The 20416-nt window shown below is 38.9% G+C and overlaps 1 protein-coding gene across 6 annotated transcripts in view; it reads right to left on the bottom strand.

Annotated features, from left to right (window-relative positions):
• The window catches only part of LOC112461574 (synapse-associated protein of 47 kDa), a 69555-nt gene that overhangs the window by 4447 nt on the left and 44692 nt on the right, over positions 1-20416 (bottom strand). For 2 of the 6 annotated variants that reach the window (XM_025026860.1, XM_025026861.1), the window contains exons 5-8: positions 11088-11228; positions 9601-9740; positions 8528-8679; positions 5997-6230 (exon numbers count right to left, since the gene is read on the bottom strand). In XM_025026860.1, coding sequence (XP_024882628.1) covers positions 5997-6230; positions 8528-8679; positions 9601-9740; positions 11088-11228 — 667 coding nt within the window. Of the gene's footprint in view, positions 1-22; positions 4827-5996; positions 6231-8527; positions 8680-9600; positions 9741-11087; positions 11229-20416 lie in introns of those variants that run through there. The other 4 variants (XM_025026862.1, XM_025026863.1, XM_025026864.1 and 1 more) reach the window with 3 other exon arrangements.

Genomic DNA, 20416 nt, shown 5'->3' with positions numbered 1-20416 from the left:
TCTTGTTTGTCTGTCTGTTTCGTCTGTTTGTGTTTCCGCGCTGAATATCTGAGAGTTTCTTGCGCACGGAAATCATTTTACGTGTATAAAGTGTGTACCTGTATGTGTATGTGTGTGCGCGTTGTGTGTGAAAGTATCAGGATTAGAGGGACAAAACTCAAATAACAGAACTGGAGAAATCAAAAGGGCTTGGAGAAAGAGAACACGAGAGCAACGAGAAGCGAGAGGGGAAGGCTTCGACGTTCACGTTTCGAAAGCTTTCGCTCTGAGCTTGGTTCGTTAAGCACGTTAAAGACAATGATATGTTAGTAGCCTGGGAAAGGGAAAGAGAGAGAGAGAGTGAGAGACGGAGGAGATATTACACGATTATCGAGATATTACGCGATTACGATCGCGATCGTACGCTTTTCCTTTCTACGTTTCACGGACAACGACGACGACGACGACGACGTCTGTCACACGATCACCGACTATATAACTCTCTGCAAATTACCGCGAATTGCCGGGAGGAGTAGCTAGAGTTAATCACGTTTCGCTTAACACGTACTCGTTACAAAAGTGGACTCACAATTACAAAAGTAATTAATCGGGATATCGCGGGACTTAAATGCCTTCGGGAATGCAATTATCCGTTAGATGCGCTGTCGTGAGAATAATCCCCGTTTCGCTCTAAGCCAACGGTGCCCAAAGTTGTGCTGTAGATAAACCTGAAGCTATAAAACGGCAAAATCAATATTTCATGTACAGTACAGAATAGCGTGTCGAATGTAAGGACAAGTAATATTAGTCCCAGAGGATCGCTGTGAAAACACAACCAGAATAAAAAAATATCAAAAAAGTGGATTTAATTTTCGGCGACCTGTAGCTCGCCCGAATAAAATTTTAAATAGCACGTACGATTCTCTCTTTTTTTTTTATTACAGTCGCGCTAGTTTGAACGCAGCTTTTGGACACCGCCGCGCTAAAATAATCCGTCGTTCCAGCGCGAAATTATCTAACATCATCGTGCGTACGTTTAAAAATCGTACGGGAATAAACTAGTGATAGTAGGCATCAATAAATATTGGCGGCCCCTCTAGAGAAATATCTAATTCTTAAATAATATTCTCTTGCGGCGCATTTCAAGTCACATCGCTCGTCTCATCCCCCGTGATCCAACTAAAATGAGCTCATGGGTAATCCCAAGACGCAGCTTAAACGTTCCCGTATGCAGCCGTCTCTGAGGAAAGTAAATGAAAGAAAGTAATAAGGGGCGACGGTCACCTCGCCAAGACCTTCTCTTCGAAATAACACGAAATACTGAAAACGCTTCGCAACATGTTTCTGCGCGAAACCATTCCCCGTCTATCGATTCGTCCTTACACGCGCCCGGCGTCCAACTATGACAATCTCGATATCGCCGACGCGGAAAAATCGTGCGGGGGGGGAAAAAAAATGTGCACCGAGAACACGGAAAGCCATAATTCAGTTGTCACCGACTTTTATCGGATGCGCGAAACGAAAGCGGATAATCCGATATTTTCGCGCGCGTTTTTACGAGAATCTACGTAAAAATCTTCATCCATAAAACTGCACGTAAATATGCTATATTAAAAAAAGATAGGATGAAATATAAATGCCATAAAGTGTGCGCGCGAAAAAAATACTATTATTTTATTTTACCGTGTATCTCGCCTATTAGTTTACTTCACGATAATCTATACTGCGCCTACGAGTTCTTTATTTCTATTTTCCAATCAATTAATGTAAATATAAAGATAAAAGCTATGCAGCATATAGTGGAGGTTCGTGAACTAAACAATACGTATGGAATGTGCACGATTTTTCCAACTAAAAAAAAAAAGTAAAATAAAATAAAATAAAAAAATAAAAATCAAGTTTGCTTTCACTACGCGATAAAATACTATAAAACGTACGTACAAAATTGAGGCGCAAGTGTCATGTCACCATTAAATGAAACGATTTCAGATGAGCAATCTATCCGATCACCGTAATACTGTTAAACATCGACGTTTCTCGCGATATTAACTCTTAACCCTTAAATGCGCAATTTTTCGTAGCATTCTGAATATTTTTTAAAATAAATAATAGATACTGCTTAAGAAAAAAAATTTGTAAGTTCTTTACTAATTTGAATCCTTTTTTTACTCTTTTTTTAACTCTTTGAACTTTTTTTTACCCTTTTTGTGTTCTAACGAACAACCAATATATTCAGAATTTCGTAAGAGTACACAGAACATTGAGAAGTTACAGAACATATATGCAAAGCTGCGCACTTAAGAATTAACAGAAGAACGAAATTCTTAACGCTACTTCGATAATTCACGGGACGCGCGACTTCGCATCGCCGCGGGCGGGCGTTTTACCGATCACAAAGGTACGTTCGCTTTGTCGTTTCTGTTTCCGACGGGCACTTACAGACGCGTCTCTCGCGTAAATCCTCGCGATAGACGCATACAAATCGCTCGTCGGGGCACGTTTACGTTACTAAACCCAATCGTTTGTCGTCCGCGTGGAAAAATTCGCCGCGCGCGTAATTAATTTATCCCGTTCTGCCTTTCCCCGATGGACGATCGGGGTGCCGCGCAAAACGCATCGCAGCCAGCCGCTCTTTTTTTCCCCCGAAAGAAAATCGCTACAATAGCTACACCACCCACGAGAGTGCCGGGCACCAGCGGTATTATAGCTCGTTTCCCGGTAAAACACGTATTGTCATTCAACGAATTTTACAGCGGCGCGATAAAAAAAATCCGAACGTCCTTCACCGATAACCCAGCTCTCGCGAAAGCGTCTCTCGTCCCACACAATTTCGGATTTTCATCTCTGATATATCTTTTGAGAATCTGCCGTTATTTTTTTTTTTTTTTTGCACGAGATCTGATTATTCGTAGAGGACATTGCGTGATATCGCGAGGAGATCGCGGGGAAAAATATCGGATTAAAAAGTATCGCGCCGCCGTTTTTATATTTTATTTTTAGCTATAGTATATATATATTTATACATATATTTCTCTTTTATTTTTTTCCTTAGGTCTGCATTTAATTAATCTCTTACGAAGATATACCTATAGTTAAGTTCGCAGTTTGCGCAACGTAATCCCTCTCGCGTTTCATCAATAACTGCGATTATACTTCCCGATTTGTTTATTTTTATTCGATCGTTTCTGCGTTTAGTTATACGCTTTACAAAGACACGGAGAGAATCGAGAACAGGCTAGATTAATTGGAATTGATACAGAGAGAAGAGAAAGAGAGAGAGAGGTAACAGCAAAACGGTCAAACATACAGAGACACGTAGCCGAATATCTTTTCGCCACTGATTCCGCTCGTATATGTTCGTTATTTTCTTTCTCGTTCTTCGTTCTCTCGCGGAACCTCCCTTTTGTTGTTGTGTTCGCGTCTGTTTTATTCATTATGTTCGCGTATGTGCGCACAACGTTTCGACCAACGTTTTCGACGTGACGACCTTTTGTTTGTCCATGTTTCCGTTTCTCTTTCCGCCGCGTTTCATCTTCGATTTTCGCAATTCGACGAGCCCGGTGTGCTTCTGACTTGGGGCTGGGAAAAAATTCCCGAAATACGTCTACTCGACATAAATATTCAAAACAAAAGAATACTACATTTAATACTTTCGAAATTAAAGCTCCGCGTTTACAATACTTTTCTCTCTTTTTCGAATTTTTGCCCGGCCCCGACGCTGTTCGCCAACAGCATTTCACGTTACCCAAATCGATTCTCAATTCCTCGTCAGCTGGTGAATTGTCTCCGAACTCATTACCGATTCGGGTATTGGCGTTTAATGGCGATCAGTGCGACGACCTCGCAGTGTGACGGTAATAACAACGATGATATTCGCAGCACAATCACGCGGCATTGCCACGCCATATACGTTCCTCTCTCGGCTCGGTTTGCTTAATCCCGCTGCGAAACACGCGTTACAGTGAACGTGCGCTGATTGCAAGCTTGTCTCGCCAAATACCGGAACTGAGCATCCTTGGATGCACCGTGACACGTGGATCTAAAAGGATCGCAAGGATCGCGCTTGTCCCGACGAGCCAACAACAGCTTGTCTCTCCTCGTACGTCGAGCATTCGTCAAAAGATATGGCTCTAATTGAAATATAAAAATGCCCGCAAGGCGGTGCCCGTTCAAGACATTTCTTCAGCCCTCTTCCACGTGAAAGTAACACACACGAGATTTTTATATAAATCGCCCGAGTATTCTCTAAATTCACTAACGACACAGTACGAAAATCATCAGCAAGCTTTGTAACGCTACTTCACGTGAAAATTTGTCTCCACTAACACTAATTAAACTTATATGTCCCAATGACGGATCTAATCGCCTAAATGTTCTTAAATCGGACCTTGCAGTTTCTTACGTATGTTCACTTCGTTCCGGAGCCGTGGAGGGTGAGGAGGATGCGCTCCGTATTTTTCACGCTGACTTCTTCGTCGATTCGTAACTCGACGTCGCGTTTAATCGAGCTGATCCTTGCGACTGGCACGGGATCGCGTGGGCTGCCGACGATCGGAAACGGAACAAATATCCGCGAGGAAGGAACCATGTTCGTCCCGCGGAAACGTTGCCGGGAGAGGATGGCTTCACGATCGAACGTAACGGGAATAGAAAATAACAAAGAGAAAAAGAAAGAGAACGAAAGACGAGGGACGAAAATAAAAGTTGGAAAAGGAAAGAGACGGCGAGAAGGGGTCCGGTATTGCAAGAACTGAAATTGTCAGTTTTCGAGAGTGGGAAGCATGTATATCTCTGAGGGGTGTGCTTTGGATAATGGCATTTGGGGGGCACTCTCCTCTTCTTTTAGGCTGTTGACAAAATAGAATGAAAAGCGGTCGTTTAGTTTCAGAGCGCCCATGTAAAAGAAAGAGAAAAAAAAAACAGAAAAAAAGAGATGTTCAAACGCAACAAACGTTCAACATCGACAACGACGTGACGCACGTCGGAGGGCACACACGTCGTTGCCAAAACACTTAGAATTCGGAAACAAGCAATCCCTAAAGAAAGCACAGACAGGAAGATCGAAGGGATGTACAGAGAGAAGCTACGTAAGAAACGACACTAGCTTGGTGATGGTGTAACACACTGAGAAATTAAGGTCAGGCTTTTCGCGCGGTGGCATTAATTTCATACTCACGAGGGGAATACTCTTGGACCGTGTCGTGGCACAGATCGAGCTCTCGCATCGATCACCTCGGTGACCCGTTTCCGTTTTGCTGGTGAGATCAATGAATGGTACGTAATCCCCCCCGCGGCAAGAAATAGTTTTCAAGAACCATCTCTCGGCCGACGACAAATTTCGCTATAACGCTTAACAGGATGCAATTACCCGGAACGATTCCGCGTTTCTCCGAGACTAAATTTGCAAGAGCTGTGTAACGGGTGTCCCCAGGCGTTTCGCTTGTCTATCAAATCATATTCGATGTAGATATCTTTATCCAATTTTGGTTGGTTCAATTAATACAAGATTTTCAAATATACAATAACAAAAAGACTGCAACTGCGGATATTGCTTGTCAACGTTCATCTGTCATAAACTTCGCACGATTACTAATTCAATCTTGTTTGGTACCGTTCGTTAATCGCCAGCAAATAAGGAACAGGGTCCTTATCACGTAATTATGCAAAATATCGTTGGTGGTCGTAACTAACGAAGACTAAGGGAACGGAAAATCTAAGGAATTCTCTGGAAGTAAATCATTCTAGTTGGACAACGTAACGTCCGATCTGCCGTCATAGAAGTTCGGAAATTCTCATTTAAAAGGCAAATCCTGCGAGTACCGCAATCTATGCAGAGGCCAAGTCCTCCAGTTCTAGAATTACTCTCGTTTCTTGCGTCTGAGTCGACGAAGATTATCGCGGGGAAAAGCTGCGAGAATTAGCGATCGAGACGGCGAGATCGACAAGCGTCACATCTGACACGTGTGCGCGCGACAGAGAGAAAGAGAGTTAACGACGACCAACGATCAACGACTGACCTTTCGGCGGCTGCATCCCCAGCTTTTTCATCCCCTCTCGGACCTCCTCGAGGTCTGTGTCCGAGACCCTCATGGTATCGGATACGAACTCGTGACCTGGCGAATCGGCCAGCGCGCTGTTACTGCTCGCCGTCGTGACGCCGGTGGTGGTAGTCTGGCCAGTGGTCATTTGAACTGTTCGCAAGACAACACTGACGGCTAAACTAGACGGGTTGGGGTGCGCGTATGTATACGTGTTCGTGTACATGAGAAGATGCGTGTCATTATGTACATTGGCGCGTATGTTTTTATGTATCTAATGCTATAACGCTAAGTCTACTGGAATCTGATTTCGCACGCAAACGATCAGCGATCGTGAACGGGGGGTGCCGCGGTTGTTTGCCGAAGCCGATCGCACCCAGTTCCAGGAACGCGGGAGCAGGAGGCACTTTAATCAATCGAAAACGCGAATGGCAGTTAATCAATTTAAGCGCGAGATATTGAATCGCTAAATTAAATACACGCACGTGCCGAATTTTCACGAAAATAAAACTGCGAGTGATTTCAGGACCGATACATGTACGACGAAATATATAGCCGATGGAATCGCGAAATATTATATTTATATTGGCAACGAAAAAGTTATCTTTATCCACGATCTAAATATCGGAGAGAGATTCGGGAACGTTTCTCGACGCTTAAGGATACCGCGAGGTTTTGCCCTAAATTCTGAGGTGCGAAGATATTCGTTCTTTCATCAACTGGGAAATATTTCGGAAATATCCGTATTCTTCGACCGAGTATACTACCGAATCTCCCAGCGTTTTCTTTCGGATAGATTCAATTTCTCGCGATACACTGGAACTGGAGCGAAATCAGGTTTTTTAGAGTTGTCGGTTCGACAGTCGGAGACGGTGCGGTGGAGAGATGGAACGCGAAAGAGAAAAAGAGAGAGAGAAAGAATAACAGCAATCCCCTATTCACGGAATAATTTTTGCCTTCAGGGATATTTCAACGCATTCGCGCTCGTTTCCCCATGATCGATTTCCCGACTCATCGAGTATTTTCCTTAATCCATTAATTCATTCGCGCCGTTCGCAATTCCATTGTTTGCACGACTAAAGGGTTGATCGCGAGGGGTTGATGACTCCTACTCTCTTTTTTTCTCTCTCTCTCTCGTTCTCCGATGCCGTAATCCCGATGTGACACCACGTTTCGTGCAAAAGCCCATATACACGACGGAACGTATTGGTACGGATCGTCGACAATCTAGCATATTTTCCATTAAATAAACCGCTTCACCAGGAAATTTAATTCGAATAAAATGATTTCTTCGCCCCTTCCTTTACTATCTAGTTTATAAACGGTTTTGTTAAAATAAAATTAATTTAAGCATTTACAGTGTTTCATGAAAGAACGTGGAAGTTATCAATAATTAATACCAACGTAATATTTCACGATACGTATTATCTTCACATTGATTTACGAATTATGTATTATATGAAGAAATGATTGTTAATGAATCATACCGTGATACGTCACGTAGTAACAACATTGTAGATCAAAGTATCAAAATATTAGCATAATATCGATTTCTGCGTGAACTTTCGCGTGGATTACGTAAATGCAATACAAGCTACACGCGTCTGAATCGTAGTGCCGTAATCACAGACTCAATCTCAAATTCGATATAATCTCATAAAATATTACAAACGTTAGGCGGCGCCTTCCGTCCGACTGAAGTTCAAGTTATACGACTTCGGGATTCCCTCGGATCAATACGTTCCCAGCATCCGGCATGACATTTGCACAGAAAACGCACGCCACTACAGACACACCGTCTCAAAAACTCCACACCATGCAAAAAGGTCCACCGTGGGACGCTTGCTCGGAATTGCAAATCAGGCGTAAACGCAGCGCGACGCCCGCGCCGCCGATCTCTCTACCCCCGTCCGCAAGCAGCATCTCTTGCAGCTTGCATCATCCAACCCGGTGGGGCTTATCTCGGCGAGACGTCATGCCGCGAAACGTCAAAGGGGAAGCCCACGACCGCTCAATCGGAATTTTCCGAGTCTCGGCGAACGATATCTCAGATGAAAAATTTGGCCAGTACAAAATCGTACGTTACACTGAAGATTACAATTAACATATATAACAATCAATGTCGTTATTATCTAATTGGACATCTCGAACGCTTTATCAATACTTTAATATTAACATCACAATGATAAAGGCGTTATTTTTAATTTCGCTCAAAAGTGGGTGAGATGCCCCACTTTGACTATACGTTGCTCGATTAAATATGGCAATCATTCGATCAGACTTCGACTCGTTAATATTCACATATTCTGGCGGCGTGTAGGGCGTCCCCTTCAGTATTACAGAAAGCTGCGTGCTCCGTAATCGATATTAACAGATCAGGAAGCGCGTCGAACGACGACGCTCTCGAGCAAAACTGGAGAACCTAATCACGTCGCAATGCCAACGTCGGCGTACTACGCAAACCGTTCTACGTAACAGAGAAGAAAAATGAAACAGAGGAAACGAATTACCTTGAGTATGATCGATGCTATCGGTACTGGCGAGCGTTTGATTGGGGTTGCTTTCCTCTTCCTGTTGGCTGGCCATCGCGTTCAGCTCGTAGCCCTGGCGCAGCAAGGACACCCGGTAGAAGTAGTTGCGCCAGAAGTTCTCCTCGGATATACTGCCGCAGATAGATCGGGTAAGTTTCTCAAAATTGATGAAGGGGATTTGACGAAGGGATCAGGATTCGCAGTCACGCTAATTAACGTTGCGCTTCGCGGCGGTATTTCATTCGAAGTCGTGAACCGATTAATCGCCGAGGCGATTAAATCTGTACAATGTACTCATATTGCTGCACGGCACTTTCGCACGGTAATCGCTCTCGCTTATGACCCTTGACATTTATGTACAAAAGTCTCGAGAGAGAAATTTATGTACAAAAGTCGATTTCGAAGCGACGGGATCGGCTAACTGTTTAAATCGAGCAATAATGAGAGAGCAAGCTGTGCATTAACTTTTTATCGATCTTTTTATTGGCTGCTCGTTATCAACTTACTGTAAAATTCTTTTTCTGACTTCTCTTTACTTCGTTTTACTGAATTGAACGAAATTACGAGAACAATAAAATGCATTATTTTCATCGAATTTTATTTAATCAACTTTTTCATACTTCACAGAGTATAAAATTAACTGAAAATAATTCGGTATACTTTGAGCAAACAAGTTAGCAAGTCAATTAATCCAATCTAATCATATTTTCATAATTTAAATCTTATAACTTTCATTTGTCGACAATTTAATAACCAACTAACGTTATTTAATTTTTTACTACACATCATTGTGCGATTTTGTGAGCGCAATTATTTTTATAATAAAACACATCAGAAAAATTAATTTTATATGTCACATATTTCATATCCAAGATTATATAACATAAATGCTTTATGATCATTTTAACTTTAATTAATAAAATTATTTAAAATAATAAAATAGCAAAATTTAATCGGAAAACGTAGAATTATTATTTTCGTGATATCAAACAAGTGGAACAGAAGAGCGACGTTATGGATCGTTATGATAGGGGATATTTTAATCTACTTACACTTTCGGGACAAGCTCGAACCTCATAGCTTCAAGATTCGGATCCAGGGCAAGGGTGGCCTGTGCCATTGGCTGAACGGCTTCGAAATCCCAAGCGAATTCTACGCCTGGTGGTGGTGCTCTCACGAAATTACGTCGATCCTGAAATTCATGAGGAGGTAGGATCTTCGTTTAATCCGGCCGGATCGACTAAAGCCATACGCCAAATTCGTGACGCTAATCTTTTGTAATAATGCGTAAATAAATAGCAAAGGACCCTTAAGCATGAATAAACGGCAGAAGCCGTTCTTTTCCTAAAGTTGGAAATATTTTCTCTAATTAATTGTCATGAGCAGTTTTGAGTTATGGAAGACTAATTTAAAACATTTAAAAAATATAACATAATTCCGGTTAAAAAAGAAAGTATTACGTGTTTATTGTAATCATAGGATAAATTAATAATTTTACAAATGTCACTTTCATACATTAATCACGCAACACTGAACGTGTTAAAGAAATAATTTTCCGAAAAGTTATTTCTTTAAATTATAAAACTTCTGAAACTTTTTATTTAAGACATTTTTGTGGCTAAGATCTATATTCATTTTTAAATGTCAATTCTAGAAGCTTAAAAATTAATAAAAACAACCAAGGATATAGTATCGTATAAAATTTTCATTGCATACGGCATAAGACTATTTTTGCTAACGGTATTCGAGCGGCAGTTTTAGAGATTTTATATCAGGAAACGTGATGAAACTAAAATAACGATGATAAATAAAATGAAAATACGAAACGAAAATACGAGAAAAAGTCCGGTGACATACGTGGCTTTTGTATGGTATAATAGTTAATATATGCAAATTCTATCACAGAGCAGTACCTTTGTGACATACAGTTAATAAATTCGTCTTACAGCGAAAATCCTCTGTGCGACAAAATTTAATAACGACATGAAATGCGTTCATCATACGTCACACGGTATTTCAAATAGAGATGCTTAAATTTAATATAGATAATTTTATGCATTTAATACAGTTGCACTATATAAATAACACATAAATAGCGAGTAAATTTGTTTCATTAGGACCAATCATATATAAATACCGTACATATAAAACTTGGAAAATTTATATTAGCGAAAGCGCGCGTGCAACTATCAACCACAATAAAATTTTAACTACAACAATAAAATAATGGAGTTTTTACATTCTCTGGTGTAAAACACTAATTGACGAATAAGATAACAAACGTTCACGCTCCGTCTTTTTCCGAAATAAGAAAAAAGAATATTTATGTAGAAATCTTAAAAGGTTTCAAGTCTTTTGAAAAATAAACCTCTTTTTGTGATTTGTCTCACAGCGGAGGAAGAGACAAATACTGACGTCTGTTTTGATTACGTTTAACAAAGGTATGATCGGTGAATAGACGATGTCGAGCCATGGAAAATTTGTTGGAAATCTCAAAATGTTTCTACGAAAAGAGAAAGTAAAAAAGAAAAATAATTACGGTCGAGAGGGACAGGCACTCTTCACGCAACGCGTCCTCATTCGGCGCGCCGACCCACGGTGCAACAGCCTCGCCCTTCTCGCCTGCCTGCTTGCCGGCGATGAAAGCCTCCTGTTCCTTGTTGAGTTCAGCGATCAGCCTCTGAAATACAGAATTAATTTTCATGTCAGTAACAGTTACGTATCGCAGAAGGGGAACTGCCTTCGGACAAAAGCGCGAACGCGAACGCGCGTTTCAAAACCGATTCTGGATTATTAACGCGAGAGAGCTTATGCTAACCGACGGCGGAAATAACGTCGGGTTTGCGATAGGTTTCATCTCATTTAATTTCACGGGAGCTCGTTACCGTACGGATGACACTCTACGATTTGCCGCCGTCAATTCGTTCTCGTTTGCAGGGTATTAGCGCCGGGAATACGTGGACATTTAACGTGTGTTCCTACAACGAATTGCAGGGATATATGAATTCACATGCGGCTCTGGCGCGATGATCATATATGCCATTTTCTCTTTTTTTAAAAAAAAGGTGAGAGTACTTCACTTGCAATTCATGAAGTGTTTTGATTTATAGCACCTTTTATAATGCTATAGTCGATATAAAGTAAAATTTAGAATTTTGTATTATATCCAAATAATTATACGTACTTTGTATAATAATGATACATACATAATTATATAAAAAATATGCATATTATATAAACTTGATTATTTTACACTTTTTTATTTAGAATTTATAAGAAAGTGCAAAATTCAGACTTCTATCTTCTACGCAAAAATAATTATTTACATTCAAAAGCCATGTATGGCACTGCTGCGTTTCTGAACTTGGAGCGAGCAAAAATTGAAACATATGAGTCGATTGAATAAAGGGTACGTACAGAGAGGCGTAGTCAGCAGAAGTACAAAGGACAAAGCGTACTGCTTAATGCAGCACAAATCTCGTCAGTTTCTTGCCACTGCGATCGAGCGAGGATCAATGAGATCGTACAATTTCTCGGAGCGAGACGCTTACCACATACAGCCACGACGTTTCATGCTACATGGAAATCCCGGATGAAAATCGATAGCTCAATTTTATCCTTTGACCGTGTTCCTATCATTAAACGTGACAAAACTTTCTTCTCGAGACGGCAACTTTCCGTCGCGGATAGGCGCCCTCTTATATGCTGCTGACTATGTTTTATTGATCCTTAAGGACACATACATCGACGTGGAGCGGAAATTTCTGTCGTCACGGAGATAAAGCCTTATTGATAAATGTTGCAAACGGGTTGACGAGGCATAAATGATGAAAAATGAGCATTCCATAGATCAGCATTTCGATGAGTATTTCGAGAATCCAATTAAACTCGCTTTTACGAGAGCGAGCTTTTTCTTAAACTATCCAATTCCGATTATTTTCCGTTTGCAGTAGTCGAGAGGTGTGATTAATGAGGGTCGGTTGTATTTATACGGTTGCATCTATAAATCTTTTCTCACGCACTCGTGCGGATCGAAGAAAATACCATTATTTGGAAAAAAATCTCATAAATACGTTTTTCACAGAAATCGTAGAAAATTGCAGATGTATAAAAGTTTTCTATACTTCATATAAAAATTAAGCTTTCGTTTTACGAAGCGATTTGCGGATTTTTTTCCAAGTAAATAATTGCACACTTGGAGTAGACTTAACTTATTTTTAAGCGGAATTACCGAATGCTAAATGCTACCCAGTTAGCTTCTTAACGATTAAAATTCTCGTTTACCTCGCAATCCGCGGTAGCGCGAATCGGGCTATCGATTTCTCATTTCCGACATGTTTGTGCGCTCGAGAAAATTAAGTCCGTCAATTTAACATAATTTCTGACTGTTTTAAAAATGAAATATTTATAAATTATTCAGGGTAACACGAATACGGAGGCAGATATAGGGAGCAGAATAAAATTATATCGAGTCGACAGACTCGACTTATTTTCCGATTTTCCGGCGTCGAGACCGCCACTATTTCATTTATAATTTATGCTCACCTGCGTCCAGTTTTTGCAATGAATAGTCCACGCGAATTTCCGGTTTGCTGCTAAAATGTCACACTAATGTTCCCGAATATTATTTTTCCTCGTGACAGCCACGCTGTTTAGTCGATACGCGGATTCCGACCGCGTATACTATTGCGCGATGGCAATCGCCGAATAAATTTATAAACGTCGCTACATTATACATATAGAATGGCTGCGCGATCCCCAGCAGCTGAGCGATTCTCGACGAAATGACTGCCGATGCGTGTTCCCACTTGTCGTAAGCGGGATATTGACTTTGTCGTCGATAAATCGACTCGTGCAATCGGCGCATGACAGTAACAAAATATCAGCACAATCTTGGGACCTGAACAAGAAATGTCGTTGTGAGAACGGGGAAAGGAAGGAAATGTCATACGCTCTCTCAGGATATACAGACACACTCGTCTATGTATCTTCGGAGTGTGGTATTGATGTTGTAATCTTGGTAATATCGATAGACCGACAAAATATGAAACGTTTTGGAAAAGTTAATGGTAAAAAGAAAACATTAAAATAAAATAATAAAAATATATAAAATGTTTAAAGAGAACAGTAAAAGCTGTAAAATTTTTAGCTAATTTAATTCAAGATTGAAATTGACTTTTAAAAACATATTTAATATTGAAAAATAAATGATTATATAGTGCAAGATATGCATAAACATCGTTCGCGGGCGTTTAATAAGTCGATTTTAAAAAATCATGATCGATATATCAAGATCTGGAATCAAATCTTATGTCTCTGCTTATTTCAGAAACAAAATTTAATGCGCTAAATCGTTACACCAAATGTTATTTACAAATACTCTAATGTGTTAAACATCGATGCTGTACTTTTTATGAAATATTTGTATGAAAAGGTAGCATTTCTCAATCAAAGTGAGTCGATATAACGCTTCTCTCACGGTAGATTGAATTTATCCGCGATAAGCGGAACATTAAAAGAGCCGAGCGAAGGGTAAAAGGATACACCACGTCGAATCGATTTCTTAGGGATTACAAACGAGCACGACGATTAATCGCTTCCCGACTGATTCTTTTCTGGGATCCATTTTACCGCCTACTAGATATTGTATTTTCGCGCCTTAATGTGCCGTCGCAAATTTGATTTATGCCATTTATGGCGTCACGTTGACGTACACGGAAGATCACCGAAAACGTATCAGCTATTGTACTGAAACTAACAAGAACTATTCGTCTTTAACCAATCCCATAAATCGATCTCGCAAGAACCTTGAGAGAAGAATAATTTACAACACAATACACACCGATATTCAATCTGCCGTTCGAAACGGTGCTGAAAATTTGCGTGCGGGTGTGTTTGAATCAGAGTAAATATTAAATCAGATTGCTTCAACACCGAGACTCTTTTCCTCGAGATTATGCAGCTTTCAAGAAATAATTAATTCTTAAAATAACTAATACAATACCGTTGTCGATAATAATGTTGCGGTCTTTCAAACGCTCTTTTTTATCGAAAAATTCACAGTTTTATTAAAGAAACGTTTCTTTCGTCGTTGTATAATTATATGATATAACCGTGTAGCTTTTAATAACTCATCTTCTCTCCGATAACTCATCTACGCTTCCGATTGTGAGAAAGTTGCGTAATTGCAATCTTAAATCACCTAGTTTCTTTCTATTAATTACTCGACTATATTTGTTAATCCTTAAATGCCACACCTCTCAAGAATCTCGTAAATGACACATGGGGTCTAAAAGACCCCACCATGAAAAATGTCTCCTTACTCATTGATTTTTTTATATTTAGTTATAAAAATTATTTTCAATGTTGTTCAAGGCTTAGAAAAAAGAATAAAATGTTTAGATTGTTAAAATTTCAATTTCAACATAGTATAAAAAATTAAGTAAACCGAGTACTGCTAAGTGTACAAACGGGTAGGTCAATCACTCAACTATCATCAATGGGAGCATGAGCTCCATTTTTGGCAAGAACATTTAACATTTCATTCTAAAGGGTCAGGGGTCCGCTGGACCCCGGGTGGCATTTAAGGGTTAAGTATTCGGGTTATTATTGTTCTCTCTCGAGAGAGAAAAGACGCCTATACAATATCACAAATTTTATTTTCATAAAGGAGTAGTTAACTTTTTTATTATATGTATAATATCAGGGCCTGCAATCTTATTTTAATTTCAAGTTTTTTCCATCAAATGCAGCAGAAATTTCCATTCGCTTTCCGATTGATCCGCGACGGAAGCAGAAATAACTGATTATCTCCAGCGTCGCTATGAAAAGTCCTCGACCGTGACGCTTGAATTTCTCTTTGACGATCTGATGCCTGACGCTTATAGAAATCCATTACCGCATCCATTGAGCAAAAGGACAGCCTTAAGATAATTTTAATCGTGATATGGCCGCAATCGACATATGCAAAAAATACTGTGTAGAGCAAAAAAAATTGGTATTGCAGTCACGCGTTACAGAAAACGTGGCTCGAATAATGGGTCGCGAGCGTTAACAAATTCCTGCGCCAAGGAAGAACTACTTTGCGAGGAGATGAAGCAGCCGAGGATGTCAAGGAAGCAAGATGCCAAAGAGATAGACAAAAAGATCATCGAGCGTCAAACGATCCTAATCTGCAGAGGCCGAGAGCAAAGTAAAAACTGCAGATATGCAGTTGATATAGTAGAAGTCAGTTTCGGATTCAATGATATTCGATATTGGCGAATACGTATCAAATAAACGTAAAAAAGAAATGTTCCTTAATTAATTTATTAATTTATTTATTATTGTAATTTCAATATTTATTACAACTATAACATATATTTAAATTTATTTAATTTTATAATGAATCATGAATTTATAAGTATTACGTATTATAAAAGAATGATAAAAACTGGATATTTAACGAGATAAATGTTGAATTTAATATCATATATAAAGTCTTTCCGAGCTATCCAAATACAATACAGTGCAAGGTTTTAATCAAATATCCAATATGCATTACAACGTGCCTAATAACGTGCCATAAGGTTCGTAATTTAATTATTACATGTACCGTAATAAGTATTTACATTATTTATTGCATCGGGAAGAATTACGTCACACAAAAATTGATTACGCACATTGTCGAGCACCGTTTATCAAGGAAACGGAATACAAGAGGGCATATTTCAACCACGAAGAGCTTTCGCTGCAATTCTTTTCCCATCGGCCATAAGAAGTCGATTGCGTTATTGCGTACTCATTGCTGATTAGATCGTCGCAATATCAACGAAACGATGCACTCGCGCAATGAGCCATCAAAAAGTTTTGTCTGGACTCGTCGACGCTCTCGGACATCTCGTCTTCTCGACGTACTCGTATATATTTGTCTCCGAGTATCGATCGAAACGTCGATAGTTGACAAACGTACACGATTACGAGGCGAAAAAGCTGCTCGTAAAAAGAACGACTTGACCTGACAAAAAAAAAAGAACGGAATACTTTCATCAAGACAGTTCGTCAGTTTTTTCTTGTCTTTTTCCTCAGGTCGAAATGAGGTTCAGCGTCTCAGGAACGCTATCGTATGAAATTTTAATAAATTCGTATAGAAGAAAGAAGGTCAAAGTAGGAGAAACCTGAGAGTGTTTATGGAAATAAACGACTTTTCTTTGGTGTTGCTTACGTATTAACGACGTGGTGATATCCGGAAAAAATATGCTGCACAACATGATTCAGCACGACAGAGCTGATAAAATCAACAAAGAAGCGATATTCGAAGTTAATTCTAAGCATATTATAGAGTGCAGGGATTCGAACGTGAGAATTGTATTTTACTAAAGTAATAATCTTACAAGAATTTTGCACACTAATAAGCGCGCTATCGTTAGAATATAAAAATATATATTTCAATATTTTGCAAGTAATATGTCGACAGCAATATTTTTTGTAGCAAAAATAATCGCGCGGAAAAACACTCTAATGTATCAACCCCCTTGTTTATTTTCTATTTTAATCCTGTGAAACGTTGGTGCTCGAGGCAAAGAATTATCCGCACGATGCAAGTTGTCGAAAGCACTTAGAAGGATCGGGGCGCAATAGTTCGAGGTAGGGTACCAACTTGATGGCAACTCTAACATCGTAAAGTGCACGTCATAACGGGATTATCGTGAACCAGACCTGGAAAGATCTGGGATGGAGGTGATTATTGTTAATTTGTAATTGCGACTCAGCGTATATAAGATAGCATAAAAGTCCAAGGATATCGTTGGCATTGCTCATTCAAGAATGATGGGCGATAATTCAGAATCATCTGAATTATCGCCCATTCTGACATGTCCCGAATTCCAATAGGTATAGGAAATATAATGACCACGTTTCGCATAAAAAATATTTTTACTTTTATCTCCTGGAAATATGAAAGAAATTTTAATTTAGATTTGTATAAAAATTATTTTTACTAAAAATTACAATACTTCACAAAATATTTGTTAAGTATCCGTTATATATGCAATATATTGTCGCTGTCATGAAAATAATTGAAAATTATTTTAGAAGAAAATAAGGTGCCTCAAACAGCGCGTAATCACGATAGATAGTACAGCATTAATGAAAAATACTCGTCGTAAAATAAAGGCAAAGGAAGATTGAAACGATGTTCCGAGAGCGCGTCTTTCAGGTGAAAATAAAGTCACATTGTTCATTAGAAAATTTCAATTTTCTTCAAGGGCTGTGGCCGGCTCTCTTAATCAATATTTTTAAACGAGTTTTAAAAGCTGCGCGAACTATGGAAAAGTATGGCAATTTGTTGATTTACAGCTTCGCGAGAATCTCTTTATGTTACCGGATTTTCCCCCGAGGGAGCATTTTTGCCTGAGAAGAAATGGTGCTTGCTAAGAATATCTCTCGAATATAGAGGAAGTTTTGAAGCACCGCAAAATCCGCCAATAAAAAATTAGATAGGAAGCGAATTTATCGATCCATGAATGTGATCTTCGTTGATTTAAGGAAACGTTCATCAATAACCCTTCATCAAAAACACTGTAAAAAAATTGTGTAAAATTACATGTAATTTTGAGACCCACTATAATAGGTGTAAATTTCCACACATTTTTAATTTGTGTAATTGTAATACAAAATTACTTTTTCCTTCCGTACTGTAATGTTGTAAAATTACAACCATTATATTGTATAATTACAACTACTAGTGGGTCTCAAAATTACCCACTATAATAGTTGTAATTTTACAAAATTTTTTTACAGTGAAGATTTGACTTTGTAATGTCAATGGTCTTTCAAGATCTCGACTGGAACTCCGTGAATATAACTCGTTCACTAATATCATTGGTTTTAGCAGCAAAAAATTACACACCTTTTCTCGACTCTTTCTATTTTTGCGTTACGAAGCACGTTCAACTATAAAAATGTCAAATGTAAATAATTGAGCGAGGAATAGCGAGGATAACGTTTGTCTTTTCTTGAGAAAATAAAGTCAAGCTATTTTGACTCATGTCATACTTAACTATAATTGAAATGTTGATTAATTTGATCAATATTAGATTATTCGAGGTGAGACGGAAATTCGATACGGTTTACGATAAATGCCGATCGCTTTAACGTAAAACTGCGATAAGTTGATTTAAAGGAAATCGACGACGTTGCTGATAACTTGAAGCGACAATTATGGAAAAGTTCTTAATCTTCAGAGATTTGTTTTTCTGTTAGTTATAAAATACAAAAATAGTGTGTCTAGACATTACTGAAATAAAATGAATAACATCTATTCTACCTATATAATATGTGATTATTATTAAAATTTAAATAATCACACGTTATTATTTTAATTTATGGTTATTTTATGTTGTATATTATTATTTTTCATTATTTATATATTATTATGCGATTCTTAAATAATAATTTGAGGTTTACTAAACACAGTTTCAGACCATGCCATAACGCCCGGAAAATCTATCGCAAAAGATATGTAAGCCCCAAAACTTAGGCAAAATTTACGTTACACACGTTTTGGTTGCAATGACTACAATAACCAAACGGTCAAATATTCGTTGGATATTTCGGTTATAAAAAGTTAAATAAAAATGAAATAGCGAAGGTTGAACTGAGGATATGCGAGGGTAGACTCGAAATTTCGGGTAGTCCTGAAAGAGCCCTAAGCTTCGAATAAAGACGCATGAGAAAAAGGGAGCTATTGATCGCGTACTGAGTGCCAAAGAAACGACAGTATCTCGTCCCCAATGTAATATTCTGCCAGAAAGATTCCATTTGCGATTTCCTGCCAAAGAACACGCCGGTTAGCGTCCCTTCGCTCGAGTACCATTTCTCTTTTCCAGCCCCTCTGCACACATTTTCTCTTTTTCTTCCCTCCTCTTTCATCAGGCGGCTGTGACCTGTATACGATTCACAAACAATCTCTCATTTACGAATAATTTTCTTATCATTCTGGCAATAATAATCTCGCTTACTCGAACAAACCATCTGATTTTGAATAATTGGACGAGAATAAATGGCGCTGACACTCCTGATGGCTGACGATACAACTGCAGCGATTCTATTTTGATTAGATTACATAATAAATCACCGCTGTGGGATTATTTCAACTCGATTGCTTCCCGCGAGAAACACAGAAAGTTACTTAACGAGCATCGATTGTGACAATGAAAGCCGTACGCATTTATGACACACGTATGGCTACTGCTATTGCAGACTTATTCATTTTTTTGCTAATAATTGAATATACGAACTTAGCGATTTGCATGTCCAGAAGCGAGCAATAAGCGTTCCATCTCGTGATATTATATCGACGGAATGAATTGCTCGAGGCGTAGCCTTTGGTAATAAATTGTTCGAAGATTGAAAGATTACTTATAGCTCATATATGCCATATAAAGGATATCGCTCGAAAATGTTACGGAAGAAATTTAAATAAAAATTTGAATATCTAAAAAGGTACTTAAATTGCGTTCAATAGACAGGCGAATCAAATTCATTATCAAGAATAGAATAGAATATGTGGCAATATAAAAATAATTCCGTTAAAAATATATTTATAAGATTTCTTTGACACAAGACAGAATTGAATCATGCGACATATAATGTATTTCCTATCTTTTGCGCAATTTTGCTCCTTTCGCAGTTAATTTAGTTAAGGCGATACGCTGACGAATTACGGTCAAGTAGTGCTGGTAGCAAGGCACCACGGACGACACTAACTAAATGTTGCTCCAAAGTTCGCTCTTCGGCGAAATCCGCGGCATTGATTAGAGAGAGATTGTACCCGCTCGTTATTCACGTAAAAGCTCGGGATTAATCGCGATTCAGGAGATTGTGCGG

Source organism: Temnothorax curvispinosus, unplaced genomic scaffold, assembly GCF_003070985.1.
Source record: "Temnothorax curvispinosus isolate PA1 unplaced genomic scaffold, ASM307098v1 QBEX01011515.1, whole genome shotgun sequence".
Lineage (NCBI taxonomy): Eukaryota > Metazoa > Arthropoda > Insecta > Hymenoptera > Formicidae > Temnothorax > Temnothorax curvispinosus.
The sequence above is the reverse complement of the archived record's forward strand: the minus strand, read 5'-3'. Positions and strand labels throughout refer to the sequence as shown.